Source organism: Phoxinus phoxinus, assembly GCF_949152265.1.
Source record: "Phoxinus phoxinus genome assembly, chromosome: 7".
Classification (NCBI taxonomy): domain Eukaryota; kingdom Metazoa; phylum Chordata; class Actinopteri; order Cypriniformes; family Leuciscidae; genus Phoxinus; species Phoxinus phoxinus.
Window position 1 is genome coordinate 13,149,881 of NC_136882.1, and position 19,080 is coordinate 13,168,960.

General features: G+C 37.3%; 1 protein-coding gene across 2 annotated transcripts in view; it reads left to right on the forward strand.

Annotated features, from left to right (window-relative positions):
* gsk3ba (glycogen synthase kinase 3 beta-a) overlaps window positions 1–17,792 on the forward strand; it is a 64,025-nt gene extending 46,233 nt beyond the window's left edge. Inside the window, exons 4-11 of one of the 2 annotated variants that reach the window (XM_079617789.1) lie at window positions 4,587–4,697; window positions 6,595–6,725; window positions 7,765–7,871; window positions 9,058–9,155; window positions 10,589–10,696; window positions 13,743–13,929; window positions 14,041–14,139; window positions 16,176–17,792. In XM_079617789.1, the coding sequence (XP_079473915.1) occupies window positions 4,587–4,697; window positions 6,595–6,725; window positions 7,765–7,871; window positions 9,058–9,155; window positions 10,589–10,696; window positions 13,743–13,929; window positions 14,041–14,139; window positions 16,176–16,243 (909 nt within the window). In that variant the 3' untranslated portion in view covers window positions 16,244–17,792. The remainder of the gene's footprint in view (window positions 1–4,586; window positions 4,698–6,594; window positions 6,726–7,764; window positions 7,872–9,057; window positions 9,156–10,588; window positions 10,697–13,742; window positions 13,930–14,040; window positions 14,140–16,175) is intronic. The other variant, XM_079617790.1, reaches the window with a different exon arrangement.
* Window positions 17,793–19,080: the final 1,288 nt, after the last annotated feature.

Sequence of the window (19,080 nt, forward strand, 5' to 3'; positions counted from 1 at the left end):
GGATAACACGGTGTAGGCAACACCGATTTTTGTCGTTGTTCTCTGTATTGACAGCACTCCAAATTTACTAAAAATTGAGCTCAATGTTAAAATTGACCGGAGTTCTCCTTTAATATGAGGAATAGTCCATGTATGTTACCACATGAGGTACTAAAGAAAAAAAACTTCCAAAATATACCCCATACATATACTGTACATTGTCCATTGAGGAAGAAGATGTGAAGGTAACGACAGCTGTTTTATGTAATAGATGGTTTGATTTGAAACCATTTCAAAGGCCTTTTTTGTCACTTCGTGAATTTTAATTTTGACCCTGTCAACTGATTTGAAACTACATATGCAACAATTGATTTCAATAGTTGTCTGTCAACGTGATTACAATGCAGTACTGTAATAAGCATAAAGTAAAATAGTCTCTCATTAGATGTAATTATTTTTATAATCAACATTTCTCTTACTTTATGCACCCTCTTGGATATATGTTTGATAATATTCATTGAAGGACTGTCTCAAAAGGAAAAAAACTTAATTATGCTGATTGCCTTTAGGAACAGTCTAAATGTCTGGTCACTAGGTCACTAGGTTTTAGAACAGAGAAGTGTGTGTGTGTGTGTGTGCGTGCGTGTGTGTGTGTGTGTGTGTGTGTGTGTGTGTGTGTGTGTGGTCTCAGTGTTGAGTTAGCATGTTTAGCTGATTGAGCAAAGACTTAACCAACCGGACATATTGAAAGCATCTATTTATGAATGTTGTATGAGTCTACAGAGACAGGTGCTTGTATACTGACACGTTAGGATATTGCTGGGCCTTGACAACCACCAGCCGTTACCCATGATCCCTCTCTCTCCCATACTTAGTGCCCGCTGATTTTTCCTCACAGGGGAGCCACACAAGACCGGCACGGATGAGTCAAAAAATACATCTACATAGACGACTCAGACGAAAATAGGAAGAGAGAGAGTGGTAGAGAAAGAGGCTCTGGGTTGTGTCACATGGTATTCTGTATTTGTGCGAAACAAACTCATTTATAATTAATGATTTGTGATCACGTGACAGTAAACTAGAGCAATGACTGCTGAGAGGATAGAAAAAAAGTTATTTAAAATTCAAATATTATTTCACAATAACTTTTTTGTTCAAATAAATGCAACCTTGTTGAGCGTATGTTTCCAACACATTAAAAATAAAAACAGTAGTGTATTAGACTTTAAAGTATATTACAAGATGAATAGGATTAGGAATCAAGAACCAGTACTTATTCAGAATGAGAACAAAATAATTTTCGTGACATTCGTCATTCACGTTAATGGCAACAGCAAACAGCACAACCAGTGTAGTTTGATTCTTAAGAACAAGAACAAGTTGAATGAATTAGTCAAAAGTCTCTTGAACTCGAGAGAGTTTTCCGTTTGATCGATCTAAGGAATCAATTCGCTGAATATGCTGAATTTAGGGGTAAAATCATACCCTTTATATTGTGATGTTATATATTGTATTGGCAACTCATCAATTAAATATTCACCATCGTATATTCTGCATAATTGGACGTTTTTACATAAACATTGACAAAAAATGATACAAGTTTTAAGGCTGGACGATATAACGATATATATATATAACATTGATATAAGTGATGACCCGGATTTAGACTTAGCTGTATTGTATTTATATTAAGCGTTCACAGGCAAATTTACTTTATGTATTTCCCCGGTGTCAAAATCAAGCACATATAAATGTCAGGAAACACGATTCCTGGCTGCATGTCAATAACCATGGATCACTGGATCTTTGGTAAGTTGTAAGGGAAGTTGTTCAGTTTCCTCCATTAAATCCAGTCATGAAGAAGCTGTTTTGCCACTCAGTCCGGCTGAGGGGGCGTAGTCCGGTGGGAATGTGACGTCAATGCATTCCCTCTATTGGGCAATGCTTTCAAGTACTGAAAGAAACATTTCCTCACCATCATGCCATGCCCTATGTATTTGACTTAATTCTTTAGATAAACACTAACAAAGATTGTTAGACAACAAATCTTTCTCTGCTTTGATCCTTTCATACTGTCAGTGTTTATAAGAAGGACGTTGTGATGAAGTGCACTGTCACTTCTCGCGCAAGCTTCACAACACACTTACGTCACAAGGACCCTTTGTAAACACTCATATAACATGCAGACCGGAAGTAATTATTTATAGTTAAACAAGTAAAAAATATTAGTATTTTTCTTACACACACCTCCAGAAGACATTGATTCGTCCACTGCGGTTGGATGGATCGACAACCGAGCAGCGCCCATTCACTCTCATTATATGAACTCACAGAGATGGGTTATCTTCCTAAAAATATTTGCTCATGTTTATCAGAAGGAAGAAAATCATATACATCGGGGATGGCATGAGGGTGAGTAAATGATGAGAACCTTTTTCATATTGGGGTGAACTATCCCTTTAAATTGTTAAGGAAACAAAATCGGTAAGTGGAACCAGATTCAGATTCAGAACCAGAACCATTTTCTTTTCATCCCTAAAGATTTACATTTATATAACTTCCTTATACATAACTGGAGCAGCACTGCTTTCCAATCCAATCTGGAGCTTCACTAGACACACTTCATATGTATGTACTGTAGTTATAATTTGTCTTGATTTTTACTAGTTGTGCAAAGGCACATGAATAAACACACTTCAGTTAGTGCATATTGTGAAAGAGACTGTAATAGCAAGGCCTGGGGAATGGGATGGATGAGTCTCTACCTGTGGGAGATGTTGGATACTGTGCCGTGAGCCACAGATCAACCAATCACACGCTCACAAAGTCATGTGACCAACAGGCAGCAGCCAATCAGATGGCCATATCATCTGGTGAGAGCATCTCAGTCAGGAGCCAGTCGCCTCAGAGCTTCTCCGATCGGCTGTAATTGAGGAAGTGTTGCTGTAGCGAGGGAGGAGAGTGAGTCATGGCTAGGACTAATTTTAGCTGCACAGTCAGGGGGTTGGTTTCCCCCCCACATTTTTTTTTTTTAGGAAATCAAACATCCGTTATTAGAGACTACTTATCAATCAGAGACAAAACGGAGAAAGAAAAAATACCTGGCTAGTGAAAAATAGTGGTTCATGATCATTAATTCATTGCGTGTTCTCTCTTTGTGAAGAAATAGTTTGTTGCTTGTAACCAGATTTGTTTTCATTGTATTTATTTGTTTGTAAATATTTATATCAAGATTTTGTTCTAGGAATAGTAGAGTCATTTACTCACCCTCATGTTGTTCCAAACCTTCTTTCTTGCTCTTGTGAAACACCAAAGAAGATTCATTACAGAATGTGCGGCGCAGGGTCTAAAAATAAACTTTTCAATTAAGAGTCAATATTTATAAGGGCTATTTTTTTGAATTGCCTTATTAAATGTATTTGTGTTGTCAAATACTTGACAATATATTCAGTTCATTGACAATATAATCAACTAATTCACATGGCATGCTTAGCACTCCTCAAAGTAGGCATACAACAATTGAATAATGTTATGAGATTAATGTTATTTTTCTCATCCTATATAAAGTAGGCTGTGAACGGTGATTAATCTAAATACCTCGTATTGGCCAGTGAATTCATATGCTCAGCAGATATGTATGTGATTGGTTGTAATGTTCAAGGCTGCAAAAAAACAAGGTGTAAAAAGAAATCTTTGATGCAGCATGAGCAGATATAAATGTAATGATGCAGTCAACACTTTTCATTCAATTTCACATTTCATTTGAATTGCGACAATCATAGTTGTGGACAGGCAATTGTTACCCCTTTATCTTGAATTTGGGGGTCATTTTTGTTTGTTTTGGTGGTATTATTGTCCCTAGCCCCCGTTAATTTCCAATTCTGATGTGGTGTGCTTTTTTTTTTTTTTGTAATGGGAATTGAGGCTTTCGATAATTTAAATATTTTATCTCTATTTCTTTTATATTTGTACATCTTATTCTTAGATTTAAGTATCTTCACATGTTTAGCGGAGTGTGCAATGTCAGTTTGACTCGTGACCTTTTGGGTCATGCCTAAAGTAAATGATCTCAGGCATGTGAAGTCCAGCAGAAATAGACTCTCTCACAACTGAACTTGTGGAGGAAGGAAGAGGGGAATAAAAGACAGGATGTGACATCATATGAGGGGTCAGAGTGGCCCTGTAGGCCACTTCTTTCATTCTTCCTTTCCTTTAGTTCTTCAGGAAGATATGACTTCAGTGTCTGAGCATTTATGTTATGTAAAGATGGTGGGTATAATTATCTCTCGCTAACAGGCACAGTTCCACACAATCCATGGCAGTTAACGTCCCCAATGACATCATGCCGGAGAATCTGCTGTTTTGTGTCGTTTCCATGGCAGCTTTTTTTATAGTTCGTAAGCTGGCTGTTCAATCATGGATATATATGGAGGGATGGGGCGTATGGGACATTTATAGTGTAGACTTTGACTCAGAGTCATTATCCTCTTCCATACCGAGCTTGCGTTATATATAGATTCACTAAAGTTATATATGTATGTGCTATTAAGCCTGACACTTTTAACTCTGTGACTTAAAGTATTTGCTTTCTTGTTCTCTGCCCACAGAAGGATGAGGTGTATCTGAATCTGGTTCTGGACTTCGTCCCTGAGACCGTGTACAGAGTGGCGAGACACTACAGCCGCGCTAAGCAGACCCTTCCCATGGTTTATGTCAAGGTGCGGGTCATTCCCAATGGTTTCTATTGTGTGTCCTCTGAACGATGTGTACATCCTGAGTGAAAACCTTCTCGCTGGCTAGTTTACGGGTCAGCCGAGTTTGTGTTGGCAGTTCTTCCCTCTCCTCCTGTGCAGTTTTGCGTCACCGGTGTCTTGACTGCTGTGATGACATCATCACGGCTTTGTGCTGTGTCCTGAGCTATATCCTTCCTGAACACACACACACACACACACATGTATGTACAGATACAATTATATGCGAAGACCTTCCACATAGATGTTAAATCAGTGGTTATCAACCAAAGAAACCTAAAAAAAAATATAATTCTGCATATGTATTTTATGTTTTGTATTATATTTTGACACATCAGGCTTTTATGGCTCATATAGTATGATATAGTAGAGTATGGAGCTCATACTCAATGAGTAAATAAATAAACACCTCATATTTATTCAGTGGCCCAAACTTAGCAAAAATATGCAATTTTGTGCGGTTGATGAAATACTGTACAATGGTAAAAGATGCACAGATAAACATTCCTCAAAAAGCCTGATGTGTTTGGTTCTCAATTTTAACTTTTTTTTTAATGATGTTTGGATAATCAGGTGAATCTACGTTGCTTCAGTCCAGTAAATGTTCATTTTGAAATATCACTAAGAGTATAAAAGATATTCTTGCGTTTAGTTAAAATATGTAAATATCTCACTGCAGAAAGACATGTGTGCCATGACCTGAAGGGGTACATTTTTATAATTATTCTAAAAGATTTTTTACTTGCCAAAAATGATCAATCAGACGCTAAAAGGCATTTCCAAGAACAATAGTTTTTTTTTTTTTTTTTAGCAAAGTTTTGATCATGTTGGCAGTGGCCTTGGAAATTATCAAATATATTGGGTTAATAAAATCTATGTTATAGATACAATATATAATATAGTTATAACTCCATGGACATTTTTTTATATAAAGAATTAACTTTTTTAGTTACGTCAAGCTCTAAACTATTTTATCGGGTAGATTTGTTTTTAATAAAATGTATATATAAAAATGTTATCCTTGATACTTATCCAGTAAATTACAAAAAATTGGAAAAGTCATGGGGCCTTTGAATATTGTTGTGGACAATGAGGGTTCTTAGAGAAAGAAAAAAAAAAGTTTAATAACCACTGTTTAAAATAAATAGTTCAATCAAATCTGTCATTATTTCTATAGCATTATATTGTTTTAAACCCATGTTACTTTCTTTTATCTATGAAACTAAAAAGGGGAATTTTTAAAGAATTTTGTGGCCACTCTTTTCCAAATAACGTGAAAGGGGCTGTGGTCTCTCAAGATCCAAAATGACAAAAAAGCACCTTAAAGAGAATCATTAAAGTAGTCCATGTGACTCATGAACTATATTCCTATAAGTCAAGACTATAAATCTTGGTGAAGAACATAACAATAATAGTTCTCTAATAATCTTTTCCTCCATCAAAGTTGTAATGGAGGAACGCCATTGATGTCAGTGCTGCCGTATTTGCCATTAGTGTGTGCATCACACAAAGTCATTGTATTACTTCAGAAGGGTCATATGGACCTCTTTTATGATATTAAACGGTATTATGGTGGTTTTATGCCATGTTGGATCTTGATAGCACCTGTCCCCATTCACTTTCATTATATGGAAAAGAGCAGCCATGATATTGTTCGAACATTCACCTTTTTAGTTCCATGGGGGAAAAAGAAAGTCATTTGGATTTGGAACAATGGGTTTGGAAAATGTTCACCTTTGGTTATTCCATTAAATTGTTTGATATTTCAAGCCATGAAGGGTTAGTGTGCATTATTTGTGACCTGTTATGACGTCTTTTCTAACCTAATGACCTGTGTATATTTCCTTTGTCTTCATCACTGCAGTTGTACATGTACCAGCTCTTCAGGAGTCTGGCCTACATCCATTCCTTTGGGATCTGCCATCGGGACATAAAACCCCAGAATCTTTTGCTGGACCCAGACACAGCCGTGCTTAAACTCTGTGACTTTGGCAGGTCAGTTGGTAATCTCTTGATAGCCAATTCATAGGAGTCAATGCCCTTTCTGATTACCTTTCAAAGGTCTAGTGCCGGCCCCAGTGGATCTATGAACTGAAAGCGTCGCTTTACTGCGTTTAACCTGATAATCCCATATTACACCTCGCCAGAGGCCTCCAGATGGTCTCGCTATGCTCTGAGATATCTGTGCTGACTTCAGCTTTTTTTCATTTAACCTGCTCTCCACATTTTCTGCTTTTGGATACTAGTGAAGATTTTAGGTGAAGGGATATTCGGGTATCCATTTTTCACTTGCATTACGTGGGCTGACTGAAAAGAGGACACGTGATTCTGCCGCTTGTTACTGATCACTTAGATAAAATGAATGCAAATTTTCCTTGAATTAGGATGTGTAAATTGGAAGAGACCTTGAGATGTTAACAACTCAATCTTTAGATTTCATTTGACTTTATAGCTCTTAGCTAAAATATAGGACAGGTTTAGTCCAAACACTGGGTTAGAGTTACTCAAAAGTGAACAGTTTGTCATTTTACTTGACCTCATGTTATTCCAAATATTTTTCTTTCTTTTTTCTTTTTTCTGTGAGTCACAAAAGTAATCTTCCATACAAAGGGCCTATTCACATTTAGCCAATTCATACGTTTTTACTGATCGGATAGCGATCGTGAAAAGACCAGGTGCAAATCCCCTCTGAAACACTTTCGAGACTTGAAATTAGCTGATGATAAAATAAATGAAGCTCATATCCGTTGCTTTTGTTGACGTGAACTCTGTTGAATTTGCATATAGCATGGGAATTAAAGATCAGTATTATATTTGTTTTGTGGAGACACATTTATGAGGCCAAGTGTAAATGGAACAGTTTTAACAAATCGGATAGATATCCAATCAGAGAAAACGCATGGAGTGGCCCAAAAAACTGAATGGTGATTTATACGGCCAACAAGCTACATAAAAAAATAAAATTGCGATGAGTGTGATCAGAGACTGTACTGGATCAGAGAGTTACAGTGAAAATATGTGTTTTTGTTCACAGTGCTAAGCAGTTAGTACGTGGAGAGCCCAACGTTTCCTACATATGCTCACGGTACTACAGAGCCCCTGAACTCATCTTTGGAGCAACCGACTACACCTCCAGCATAGGTATATGAGCTGTAATCATACTACAACCACATCTGCCATGCAAACCAATAAACTACTCTTCCATTAGGCTAATACCTTTTATCCCGAAAAATACGCAAATTCATACCAATAGTGACCCTTGTGAAAAAGAGGTACACGTAAGCATACTTTTAGATGAGAACTGTGATAAGAGTATTTCCTTATTACGGAAATAATATACTTTAGTGCGAACTGAATGTAATGTTTTTGGACACGTAATTGCATGTTAATTGCAATTAGATACAAATTATAGTTTTAATTTATATTAAGTGGCCTATTATTTTATTAATATACTAAATGCAAGTACTATTTTTTCTTTTAAGATTTGAAGTACACTACATGTGCACATTCAGTAAAATTAAGCACACTTCTTTTTCACAAGGGGATTCACTGATGTATCAGTTAGGGTGATCATTTAATTGATGTTTGGCTGTGGTGGGACTAGCAATAATCAGGTTGTCCGATTCATAGTGATAGTGGTTCCAAAATCTAAAAAATTGAAAATTTAAGATTAGTTCATGTTGAGGAATAATTGTGTAAAATTTGAGTTGTTATTTATTAATTTTTTACATTTTTATCTGTTTTATAAATGACATAGCGGCCACATTGATCTCTAAATATTGTATCAGAAATTGAAAAGTCACACTTTATTTGTAGAGTTCACTTTAGACATTCTGCTAGTGCTAACTATAAGTAATTTTGCAACTATATTTCAAACAAACTCGTTAACTAATAGAGTAATAGTAGATTGTTTGGTTTAGGGTTAGTAGAATAAGTACATGTCGTTACTTATAGTCAGTAGAAAGTCTAATAATACTCCTTTGACTGATAGTTGATATGTAGTTGCACTGTTACTTATAGTTAGTTGAATGTAAAGTGGACAATCGAAATAAAGTGTTACTGATTCTTGCAGATAATAGGCCTTACATGGAGCTTAAGTATCTCTTGTCAGCTCAAGGTTTTTTCCACAATATTCTGAGCATTGTTGTATGCTTTTTGGTTGTACGTGTCATTTGTGATTCTGCAAGGACATGCATTGAACATCGAAGAATAGAAGGCTCGTAGTGTAAAGGATGTGTTCTGCACAGTTTTTACGCGTCCTTGACCTCTGGCTATAAGAATGTCCCTCCCTCGCTCTCAGCATCTCTCTGACCCCCTTTCCCTGCAGATGTGTGGTCAGCTGGCTGCGTGCTGGCGGAACTGTTGCTAGGACAACCGATTTTCCCCGGCGACAGTGGAGTGGATCAGCTGGTGGAAATCATCAAGGTACTGGCGCCGCTACACCGGCACTTCTGTCTGATTTAATCTCTATGTTTGCATGAGTTTGTGCGAAGACCTATGAACTGACTGTTGCACAGATGGTTTAGATGGTTAGTCCTGTACAAGGTGATTTATGGGTGTTTCTTCAAGTAAAGGCAGGTTTGGGAAGGTAAACTCTCTTAAAACGTCACAGTCTTACTAGTTAGCGTGTTAATTACAAATATTGTTAAATACAAACTACATTTAATTACATGCCACCCAAGTTTCAATAGAACTGATTAAGGTCTATGTTAGTTCACCATAAATGCGTGTCGGTACATTCTGCAATACACTTTAAACATACATTTCAAAAACAATAGATGTAATTATGAAATGATATATAAAGATAAACAAAAAAGGGTTACTTCTGTCATCATTTACTCACCCTCATGTCCTTCCAAACCTGTAAGACTTTCGTACTTTCGACATTTACATGAAATCTGAGAGATTTCTGTTCCTCCATTGACAGTCCATGCAGCACTTTTGACGCTTCCAAAAGTTTATAAAACTGATAAAACTGATCCATATGAATCGAGTGGTTTAGTCCAAATTTTCTGAAGAGACACTATCGCTTTATATGATGAACAGATTAAATTTAGACTTTTATTCACATATAAACATTATTCAACTCACATATCAGATTTGATAAACAGAGGCTCAAGCGTGTTCGCTTGCAGTGTGAAAACCAATGAGGTTTATTCTCGTGTTACGCAGCACATTCGTTCTTGCGCGTCAAGCAAGTACGGTTGAGCTTCTGTTTGTGTTCACGGATCAATGTTTATGTTAATAAAAGCGTAAATTCAATCTGTTCATCATATAAAGCAATCGAGTCTCTTCAGAAAAGTTGGACTAAACCACTCGATTCATTTGGATCAGTTTTATGATCTCTTTGGGAACTTTTTGAAGCGAGAAAGTGGAAGAGGCTCGTACGGTCAATGGAGGGACAGAAATCTCTCGGATTTCATTAAAAATATATTAATTTGTGTTTCGAGGATGAATGAAAGTCATACGGGTTTTGAACGACATGAGGCTGAATAAATGATGATCATTTTTTCATTATTGGGTGAACTAAAGGGTCCTACAAAACACTACAGTTCAGATAATTGCATGTAATACGGATGTGGAACAGACATCATTTTATAGAAAATGTATAATGAAAAATAATTTTCACAAAATAAATATTAAAAGTGTAAAATATTCCTAAAATTAATTTGAAAACAAAAACAAACAAACAAAAATAAGAAAGGCTTGGTAAAACTTTTTCAAGACTTTGTCATGTAAGAAAGTGTTTAAATCCTGTTTAATAAAAAACCAACCTCCGGAACATAAAGTTGGCGACAGCTGAATAAACAGCATTATATGATCTTGACTGGTCTTTCCCTGTGTTTGTGTGGTCACAGGTGCTTGGCACTCCCACACGCGAGCAGATTCGGGAAATGAACCCAAACTACACCGAGTTCAAATTCCCCCAGATTAAGGCCCATCCATGGACTAAGGTGAGTAAACAGGTACAGGTCAACTGTTTTACTACTTCTAGCGCAGCCGCCTTCCACCTCCAGCCCTCAGCTCGACTCATCATCCTGGCTCCATTTCATTCACATCAGCCGTCTGCACCACACAGGACTCGCCGGCATTACTTCATTTCATTTATTGCTCTTGGACTCTCTACTTCTCAACCAGTTGATCAAAGAGGATGGACAATTTCAGTCAGGATTGTGTCTGACTGCAGTCGCCCTCTTTCTGAGCTCTGTTGTGACGGTTAGCCAAGTGACATTACAGTCGCGCTGTTCCGATTTCTAGTGAGCTGCCTATGAAAGAATCCTGTTCAGAAAGGTAGGCGGAATAATTATGCAGCTTTGTAGAATAGCTGGATTTAGACGAGAGAAGGCAATTCCATAATGCACTATGTCAAAAAAAATAAATAAATAAAAAATCCAAGATGCTGGCAAAGAAATTATAAATATGTAAATATACATTATGTATCAATATAATTATAATTAATTCAATACTAAATTAAATAAAGATATAAAAGGCCTATTTTAATTAGTGTTTGTGTTCTATGTATTATAATAAGGCAGCTGCATATTTAGTCATTGGTCAGGACGGCATTTCACTAGGTTTTGGAGCAGAACCACTGTCAGCCAGTGATGTCACATCCGCATGTTCATTTGAGTTGAATGACCTCATCAGATATGCTCTACATTGCTTACTGACTTCATTGCACTTAACTGTTGTTTGCTATGTGTTCGTTGTTTTTGGTTTATATTGTGCTTGTGATATATATAGATATATATATACTGTTCAAATGTTTGGGGTCAGTAAGATAAAAAAGAAGAAGAAGAAATTCATACTTTTTTATTCATGATCAAATGTGGCATTAATAATGAAAAAAAAAAGATTTCAGAAATGTTTATTGAGCATCAAATCTGCATATTAGAATGATTTCTGAAGGATCATGTGACACTGAAGACTGGAGTAATGATGCTGAAAATTCAGCTTTGTCATCACAGGAATAAATGACATTTTAAAATATATATTTAAATAGAAAACAGTAATTTTTCATTCTAATAACACTTCACAATATTTACTATACATTTATAGCTTAAGAGACTTTTCAATTTCAAAACCATCAACAACAAAAATCTCACTGACCCCAAACCTTTAAGCAGTATTGTAGATTTTGCCTTGCAACTGAAACTGTTAGCATGAACTTGAACTTGAACCTGCCGAGTCATTTGAAAATTGCAGTTGAAGGACAGCTAAACTGTTCTGGATGGACATGTTTCAACTGGTAATGAGTCTTGCTACTTTTCTTTTGTATGATTAGAAAGGAATGTTTTACTTTTAAAGTGTACCTAAACTAATTGTCAGTTTTAGGGTAACACTTTAGTAAGTTTAGGGTCCGATTCTCATTATTAACTAGTTGCTTATAAGCATGCAGATTTACTAGGAATTAGTAAGCACATATTAATGCTTTATTCTGCATCCCTTAATCCTACCCAATAGCTAAACTTAACAACTACCTTGCTAACTATTAATACGCAGTAATTAGGAGTTTATTGAGGCAAAAGTCATAGTTAATAGTTAGTTAATAATGAGAATTGGACCATAATCTAAAGTGTGACCCAGTTAAGTTATTGCTAAAAAAACATTTTATACTTGAAAAGTATTGTGCCGATATGACGATTAAATGTGTCTGGCCATTTACCCAACACTAGTTCACATGAATTATAACGGCAGGATCTCTCAGATGCCCCCTGGTGGTCATTGTGTATAGCACATGACTGAGCTGCAGGGTGTGTTTAGTCTTATCCTGCTTCCAATCAGACCCCTCCCTTCAAGACAGTCTTACCTTCTGCACGGGATATGCCCAAATGCCTGTGACTCAAACGCCTCTAAAAGAGAAATATTCCTTCCTATTTCTCTGTCAGAACAAGGCTAATTTCAGTTGAATTTTTCCTAGGATGGGTCATTTCTTTATATACAGGCACCTTAAAGACTTGCCAACAAAAAGCATTTGAACATTTGACCCTTATTACCCAGGGGCAAAAAAGTTCCTTTAAAACCCCATAATGGGACATGATGTCACCACAAGTTGCCACAATGGGAACCTGGGGCCTCATTTCTAAAGATGTGCGTGTAATCATCCTAAGTGTGAAGAAAAGATGATTCATAGATGATTCAATTTCCTGAATCATTAATGATTCATAAAACATCCATAGGAACAAAACTTCCTAAAGGCATGCCATGTGAATTACGGTGAGACAGAATATAAAGCTCATGTAAAAGTTATTCATTCATAATGTGCAGTCAAAAATGGTTTGATAGCAAGTTTTCCAGTTATCACACAGTTTCTGCTTAACAAATCAAGATTTGTTCCTCTTTTTTAATGGACAAGATTATGCTGGCTTTATGTGCTATCGGGAATGTTCCACTTCTGAAGTTATGATTACGAGCTTGTCACATTCAAGTGCTTTGTTGTCGGAAAGAACAGGAATCACGGAGAACACCATGTTTATTCTTTCCTGAAAATCTTAGCCAAAATGACATTTGGTGTCCCATTCATTGACATTGACTGCACTATCAAGATTTCTGGGAGTTCGGTCAAATCCAGGCTATTTTCGCTGTGTATAATACATACACTGCGCTTTAAATGATTATTCATATATGTAAATATGCACTACTTTAATGACAAGACGAGGCGGTGTAGCTGTTGTGGAACAAACTAGTAAAGAATTGCAGTCACAGCCGTTCTCCCCTCTACCATGTTTAAAGTTTAAGACATGCCCAACTCGGAAACTTCGGTATCAAAATCATCCCAGAGCTTCATGTCCAAATTTTAACTAAGAAACTTATATTTACGATAATTCTGATAGCACATGTTATGAAGGCAGCATTAAATCCATGGAATTTTTGATCATGTCAGATTATATTTACATTTTATAAATGAGGCCCTTGCTGTTTGTTAATACCAAAATATGTAAAGGAGGCCATCTTTTTTAATCTCTGCATACAGGTTTCTTCTCTTACTAAACTTCTTAAACTTCTCCGCAGGTGTTCCGGCCACGCACGCCTCCGGAAGCCATTGCATTATGTTCCCGGCTGTTGGAGTACACACCAACCGCCCGACTGACCCCACTAGAGGCCTGCGCTCATTCCTTCTTCGATGAACTGCGGGATCCAAACGTCAAGCTTCCTAACGGGCGTGAGAAACCGTCCTTATTCAACTTCACAACTCAAGGTAAGGCGGTATTTTGTATTTGCTTTTATGAAGAAATGTTCTGTCAGAAGCAAGACAAGCCATTTGTTGATGGTATGTATAAATCATTTTTTTTCTTTTCTCTTCACTCAGAGCTGTCCAGTAACCCATCCCTGGCCTCTATCCTAATTCCCGCTCATGCACGTAACCAGGCAGGAGCTTCTACTCCCACCAACACCTCTACCACTTCAGGTCAGTTCTTGTTTTAGACACTTTTGTGCTCATCTGTCATCCCTTATTATTTGTATATAGCTTACTCTGATAACAGGGTTCCCGCGGGGTCTTAAAAAGTCTTAAAAAGTCTAAAATTCTGAACTTTAAATTTAAGGCCTTAAAACGTCTTAAAAACGGCCAGATTTTCATCCGAGGTCTTAAATTTAATTTTGTCAGGTCTTAAAAAGGTTTTACCCTCGTTCATTTCCTGAAATGCTGGCCACACAAAGTAATTACAAAGTAGCAAAAAAGTATCGAGTCGTAGCTTTCAAAGCGGAGCTGTAGCAGAGGTCTCCAACACATCGCTCGCGAGCTACCAGCAGCTCGTGGCCTGATTGGCGGTAGCTACCAAAGAGGCCGTTCACATATTGCGTAATTTGCGCGCTCAAGTTTGTTATTTCAAATTTAGGCGTGCGCCAAGCGCACTCATATTAGAAGCAATGCGGGCGTTTTTTCCAGGCGGAGCGAGATAAAAAATAAAGTTTTCAGAATTCTGCAAGCGCACCGCAGGTCATGTGACAAGAACCAACCAATCCGCTTCACCCTTTCCGTAACAACATTGAAAGCTCAGTCAACATGAAGGATGGGGGTGCACCGTGCACCCAAACACTACAGGTGTTTTTCTCTTCTCCGTCAATAAATAATGTCTACAGCAAGCGTTTATCAGTGGAAATCCATTAGCTACTGTCGTTGTGGAGAGCGCAGTGCATGGTTGCATAGCAACGCCAGACGCAAAGGGAAAATCGGACCCAAATCTTACTATTAATAATAAAAGATAAGCTAATCTGCATTGTAAATGTCAGTAATTTATCTTTTTTTTGACACATTCTATAAAAAAATATTTAAAGGCTGAAATACGTGAGGTTTATCTTTTTATAAAACCTCTTTTGTCAAAACTTTATTTGAACTTGTACATGTTAGTAGATAACATGTTGCAAGACACTCTTTTAAAATCTAGCCATCATTTTTTTCTGTTATTATTTTAATGTTTATGTAAACAAAAAGTGCATATTGATGCTAATTGTATTTGTTATTTGCTGGTTAATGCGTCATGTAGGTCTTAAATTTAAATCTTTATGGTCTTAAAATGTCTTAAAAAGGTCTTAAATTTGACTTACTGAAACCTGCAAGAACCCTGGATAAAATGTCCATATTAGGGGTCTGCAATATTGAAAAAATACCTCGATGTTTTCTGGGATTTTGACGATAAAGATAGTTAAGATTGTGTTTTGCTGAGTGTGTGTGTAACGGAGGCCAGCTAGTAAGACCTTTGCCAAGTAAACCTCACTCCCCTGGCCTCAAGAGTCGCACTAGCATGTGACGCTATAGACTGTCCTTAGTGTCCTTGTTAGCACGCCTGCCTCCCAAGCTGGAGACGTCGATTCTAATCCTGCTCAAAGCTTTTTCTGCAGCTTTGTTTGGGAATATTTCCATTGGCAAAATTGAACAAAACTAGACAATATTGACAATTTTGTGTCTAAAATAACTTATTGTTTGTAGAACTGTTGTATAAAATCAATATCACATTTGCGATCGTACTGATGTTTGTGGAAAACAGCACTCTTACTCATGTGATACTGCTTAACTATAAGACAAAAGCTCATACAGGGGCCTTTTAGCCTTCATATATTGCATTTTGCAGGCATACTAACTATTCTACTAGTCAACATCATGAATAAGTGGACTCTCAAGGCATGTTTTTGTTTGGTTATTGCATAGTAAGTGACGTACGCGATAATGTCAGCTTCCACGTTGTTAAAATAACAATTACAATCGCACACTCCTTACTACATGTTGTTTGGACCACATGACTTTCTTGGTTGAATCACATGATTTCGATTTTATGGACGTTTTACAAGTGGTGAAGCTGTTTTATTTATTTATTTTACTCATTACTGCTGATTAAAATGGAATTCTTTTAATGTGACTTTTTATTATTTTATTATGACATCAAGGCAGTACATAACATACAATATATACGAATAAAAATGAAAATATGTTCTCTTTGTGTGCAGATGCCAATAGTGATCGCAGTCAGACCACAACTGCAGCCTCTGCCTCCGCCTCCAACACCTCAACCTGAGAGCCCCAGCCAATCAGAACTGACCCAGCCTCCAGGGCCACGCCCACCCCACTGCTCACCAGCTTATTGGGCAGGATTTGAGTCATGTAACCACCACTCTTATTCAGACTGCAAGAGCCAACCTTCATTTACGTCTTTTTTTTTTTTTTACGAGGTTCAGAAAGAGTTCAAAATGATACTTGGAAAAGCCTTGTCGGGTGTAATTCACAAGAGCGACAGAGACGGAGAAATCAGTGAGGATACGGTTGGGAGGGGGGGTTAAACCATAAAACCATAAAACCTGGTCTGTGACCAGCCGGAACTTTTTTTCTTTTTCATTCTCAGAGGACAATCTTGTTACGTAAGCAATCCGGTAGCCAGATCCATCCACTTCCGTTTCCATTTGGACTCCCCTTCTCTCACCTGGACTGTCTCTAGCTACACGTTCTGTCCATTTCTACTTTTCTGGGTCTCTTATAGCGCATGGCTACCCAATATATACATATGTATGTATATATGTATGTATTGGGTGAAAATGATGCAGCATTCAAAACTAAAGGAAATATCGTATCTAATTGTATCCTAAAAAACCCACAAAGCACTATACAAGAGGTATAAATGTAAAAAAACGCATGTTCCAACCACAAAGCTAACAGAGAAATTCTCTGTTGCAGATGATCTTGGACTTTTAGTCTGCTGAATGTTTTATTTGTTTTATAAAATGGGCGGTCTAAGGGGAAGGGCAGACATTTTGATTGACAAGCGAGACGTGCGTCTCCATCTCTGTGTAATTGTATGATATATACATACACAGTTTATATATTACTTTGCATTATGTAAAATAAATATATATATAGTTATATATAGATCTATATCTAGCATCATCGGTCCAGAATCCATCACGGATTGTCAGGGCAGTGGCGAATTTTGCCGCTGACCAAAATAATACAGTATGTTTATGACTAAGAACTTGGACACATTTTGCTGGAGCTCCTTCCTTGCAAGCGTTTCGCTGTTTTCTGTTCGCCTGGTAGAATTACAATCACTTTCTGTCCTGATTTCCTCCCGTTATTTATTGTCGCGTGCGGGTCAGTGTTGTAAGGCTCAGATTAATTGTTCGTATTCACACTGCGAGTTACAGCTAAACATAAAGAATAGACGAAGACAACTCATCGACGTGACGCAGACTTCACGGAGACGACTCTCGTAATGTTAAACTGAAGTGGCTGTGTCGGTTCAACCACTACTTGCGTTTCAGCATACCTTTCAACCTGCTTACAGAAAAATGTACTTTTTCTTTATCCAGAATGTCTTAATACGCAAAGTATAGCAGTACATGAAAAACGGCAGACATGTATATACAGTACAGAAATGTTGCTCCTCACCAAATTCTGGCTTTTACACTTTTATTTGACTTTTATTTTTGTATAATTTGTAAGCATGTGTGAGTGAATGTGTACATGCGTGTGTTCTGCTATGTACATATATATGCTGACCTGAGAACTGTTAACGAGCGGAAACAAAGACGAGGGATTAAATGAAAAATGGATCAAAGAAAAAAGATTAAAAACAGATTTAAAAGATCAGGGTAAGAATGACCTGTTTGTTGGATACTGTAGACAAGGAGCTTTCTCCAGCCATATAGTTCAATCTTATCTGTACAGTAGGTGCCAGCTATATTATTGTAACTATATCTAGTAATGTATAGTGTATCTATAGTTTGGAGTGCCTTTGCTTCCATACACTTCCTGTCCCTAGGCCACACCCCCTTTCTGTCTACACTCAAGACGGGCCACACCCCCTTTCTGTCTACACTCAAGGCAGGCCACACCCCTTCCTGTGACCCTCTGCAGGTGCTGTTGATCGGTCGAATGACTGACAGCCGACTTAATTTTCTGTCACGTTTTTCCTTATTTTTTTTTGCTATGGATTCACTCACTTATTGGCACAAAGATGTTTTTGTGTGTGGAGGAAGTCACGTTCCTGTGGAGCCAATCACAACGTACGTTCTTACACTCGTTCCACTACCAAAGCGAACCAACTTTGAGCGTGTTGTGACGTAACTGCGACACATCCCAGGGGCAATAATGATTTCTTTGGTGTTTTGGCTCGTTGGCCAGCTGACAGTACGCAGTAGAGATGTCCCGTAGCACCCGCCGGACCCTCATCCCCGCACCCTCAATGTAAAGCTTTTGCTTGTAAGATACGCGTTCATAGATGTGTTGCTTTCCACAAATGGTGTGACCACTTCTCGTGACTAAAGTTAGAGTAAAAATGTAAAGACACAAGGGTTTAAAACAATTACCAAAAAAAATAAAAATAAAATAAAAAAATGTTTTAAGGACTGCGGGCTACAGACTATCGCATTAAATACACTTATTGGGGAAAAAAAGTTGTCTTGGTTTAAAATGAAAAAGAAAAAAGCAACCTGTATAACATTAATATTACTTGAATGCCTCTGTTTGTGACTGAAATTTTTATTTTATTTTAAATATATTCTTTTTCTGTGAAGGTATGCTAAATGTCTCCTCTCCTTGTAAATATGTCCGTTTTGGTCCTTGGTGTGACTTGGATTCAGAGACTAGTTACCTGGTACTGTAATTTGCATTAAATAAAGAGTAGGATAGCTTGGAAATGACCCTGCATTTGCCACGTGTCTTTCTTTGCGCAGCACAAAACGTGTCTCATCTCAAATTCAGTCCATTTAGACTTAAAGTTGAATTAAATGTTGATTTTTTTGCGTTGAAATGGGATTCTGATAAGTGCCTGGGTTCGAATTAAACGTATACGGTAACTTGAATGCATTTTAAGTTGCTTTAGCTAAAATCATCTGCCAAATGCATAAAAATATTAATTTT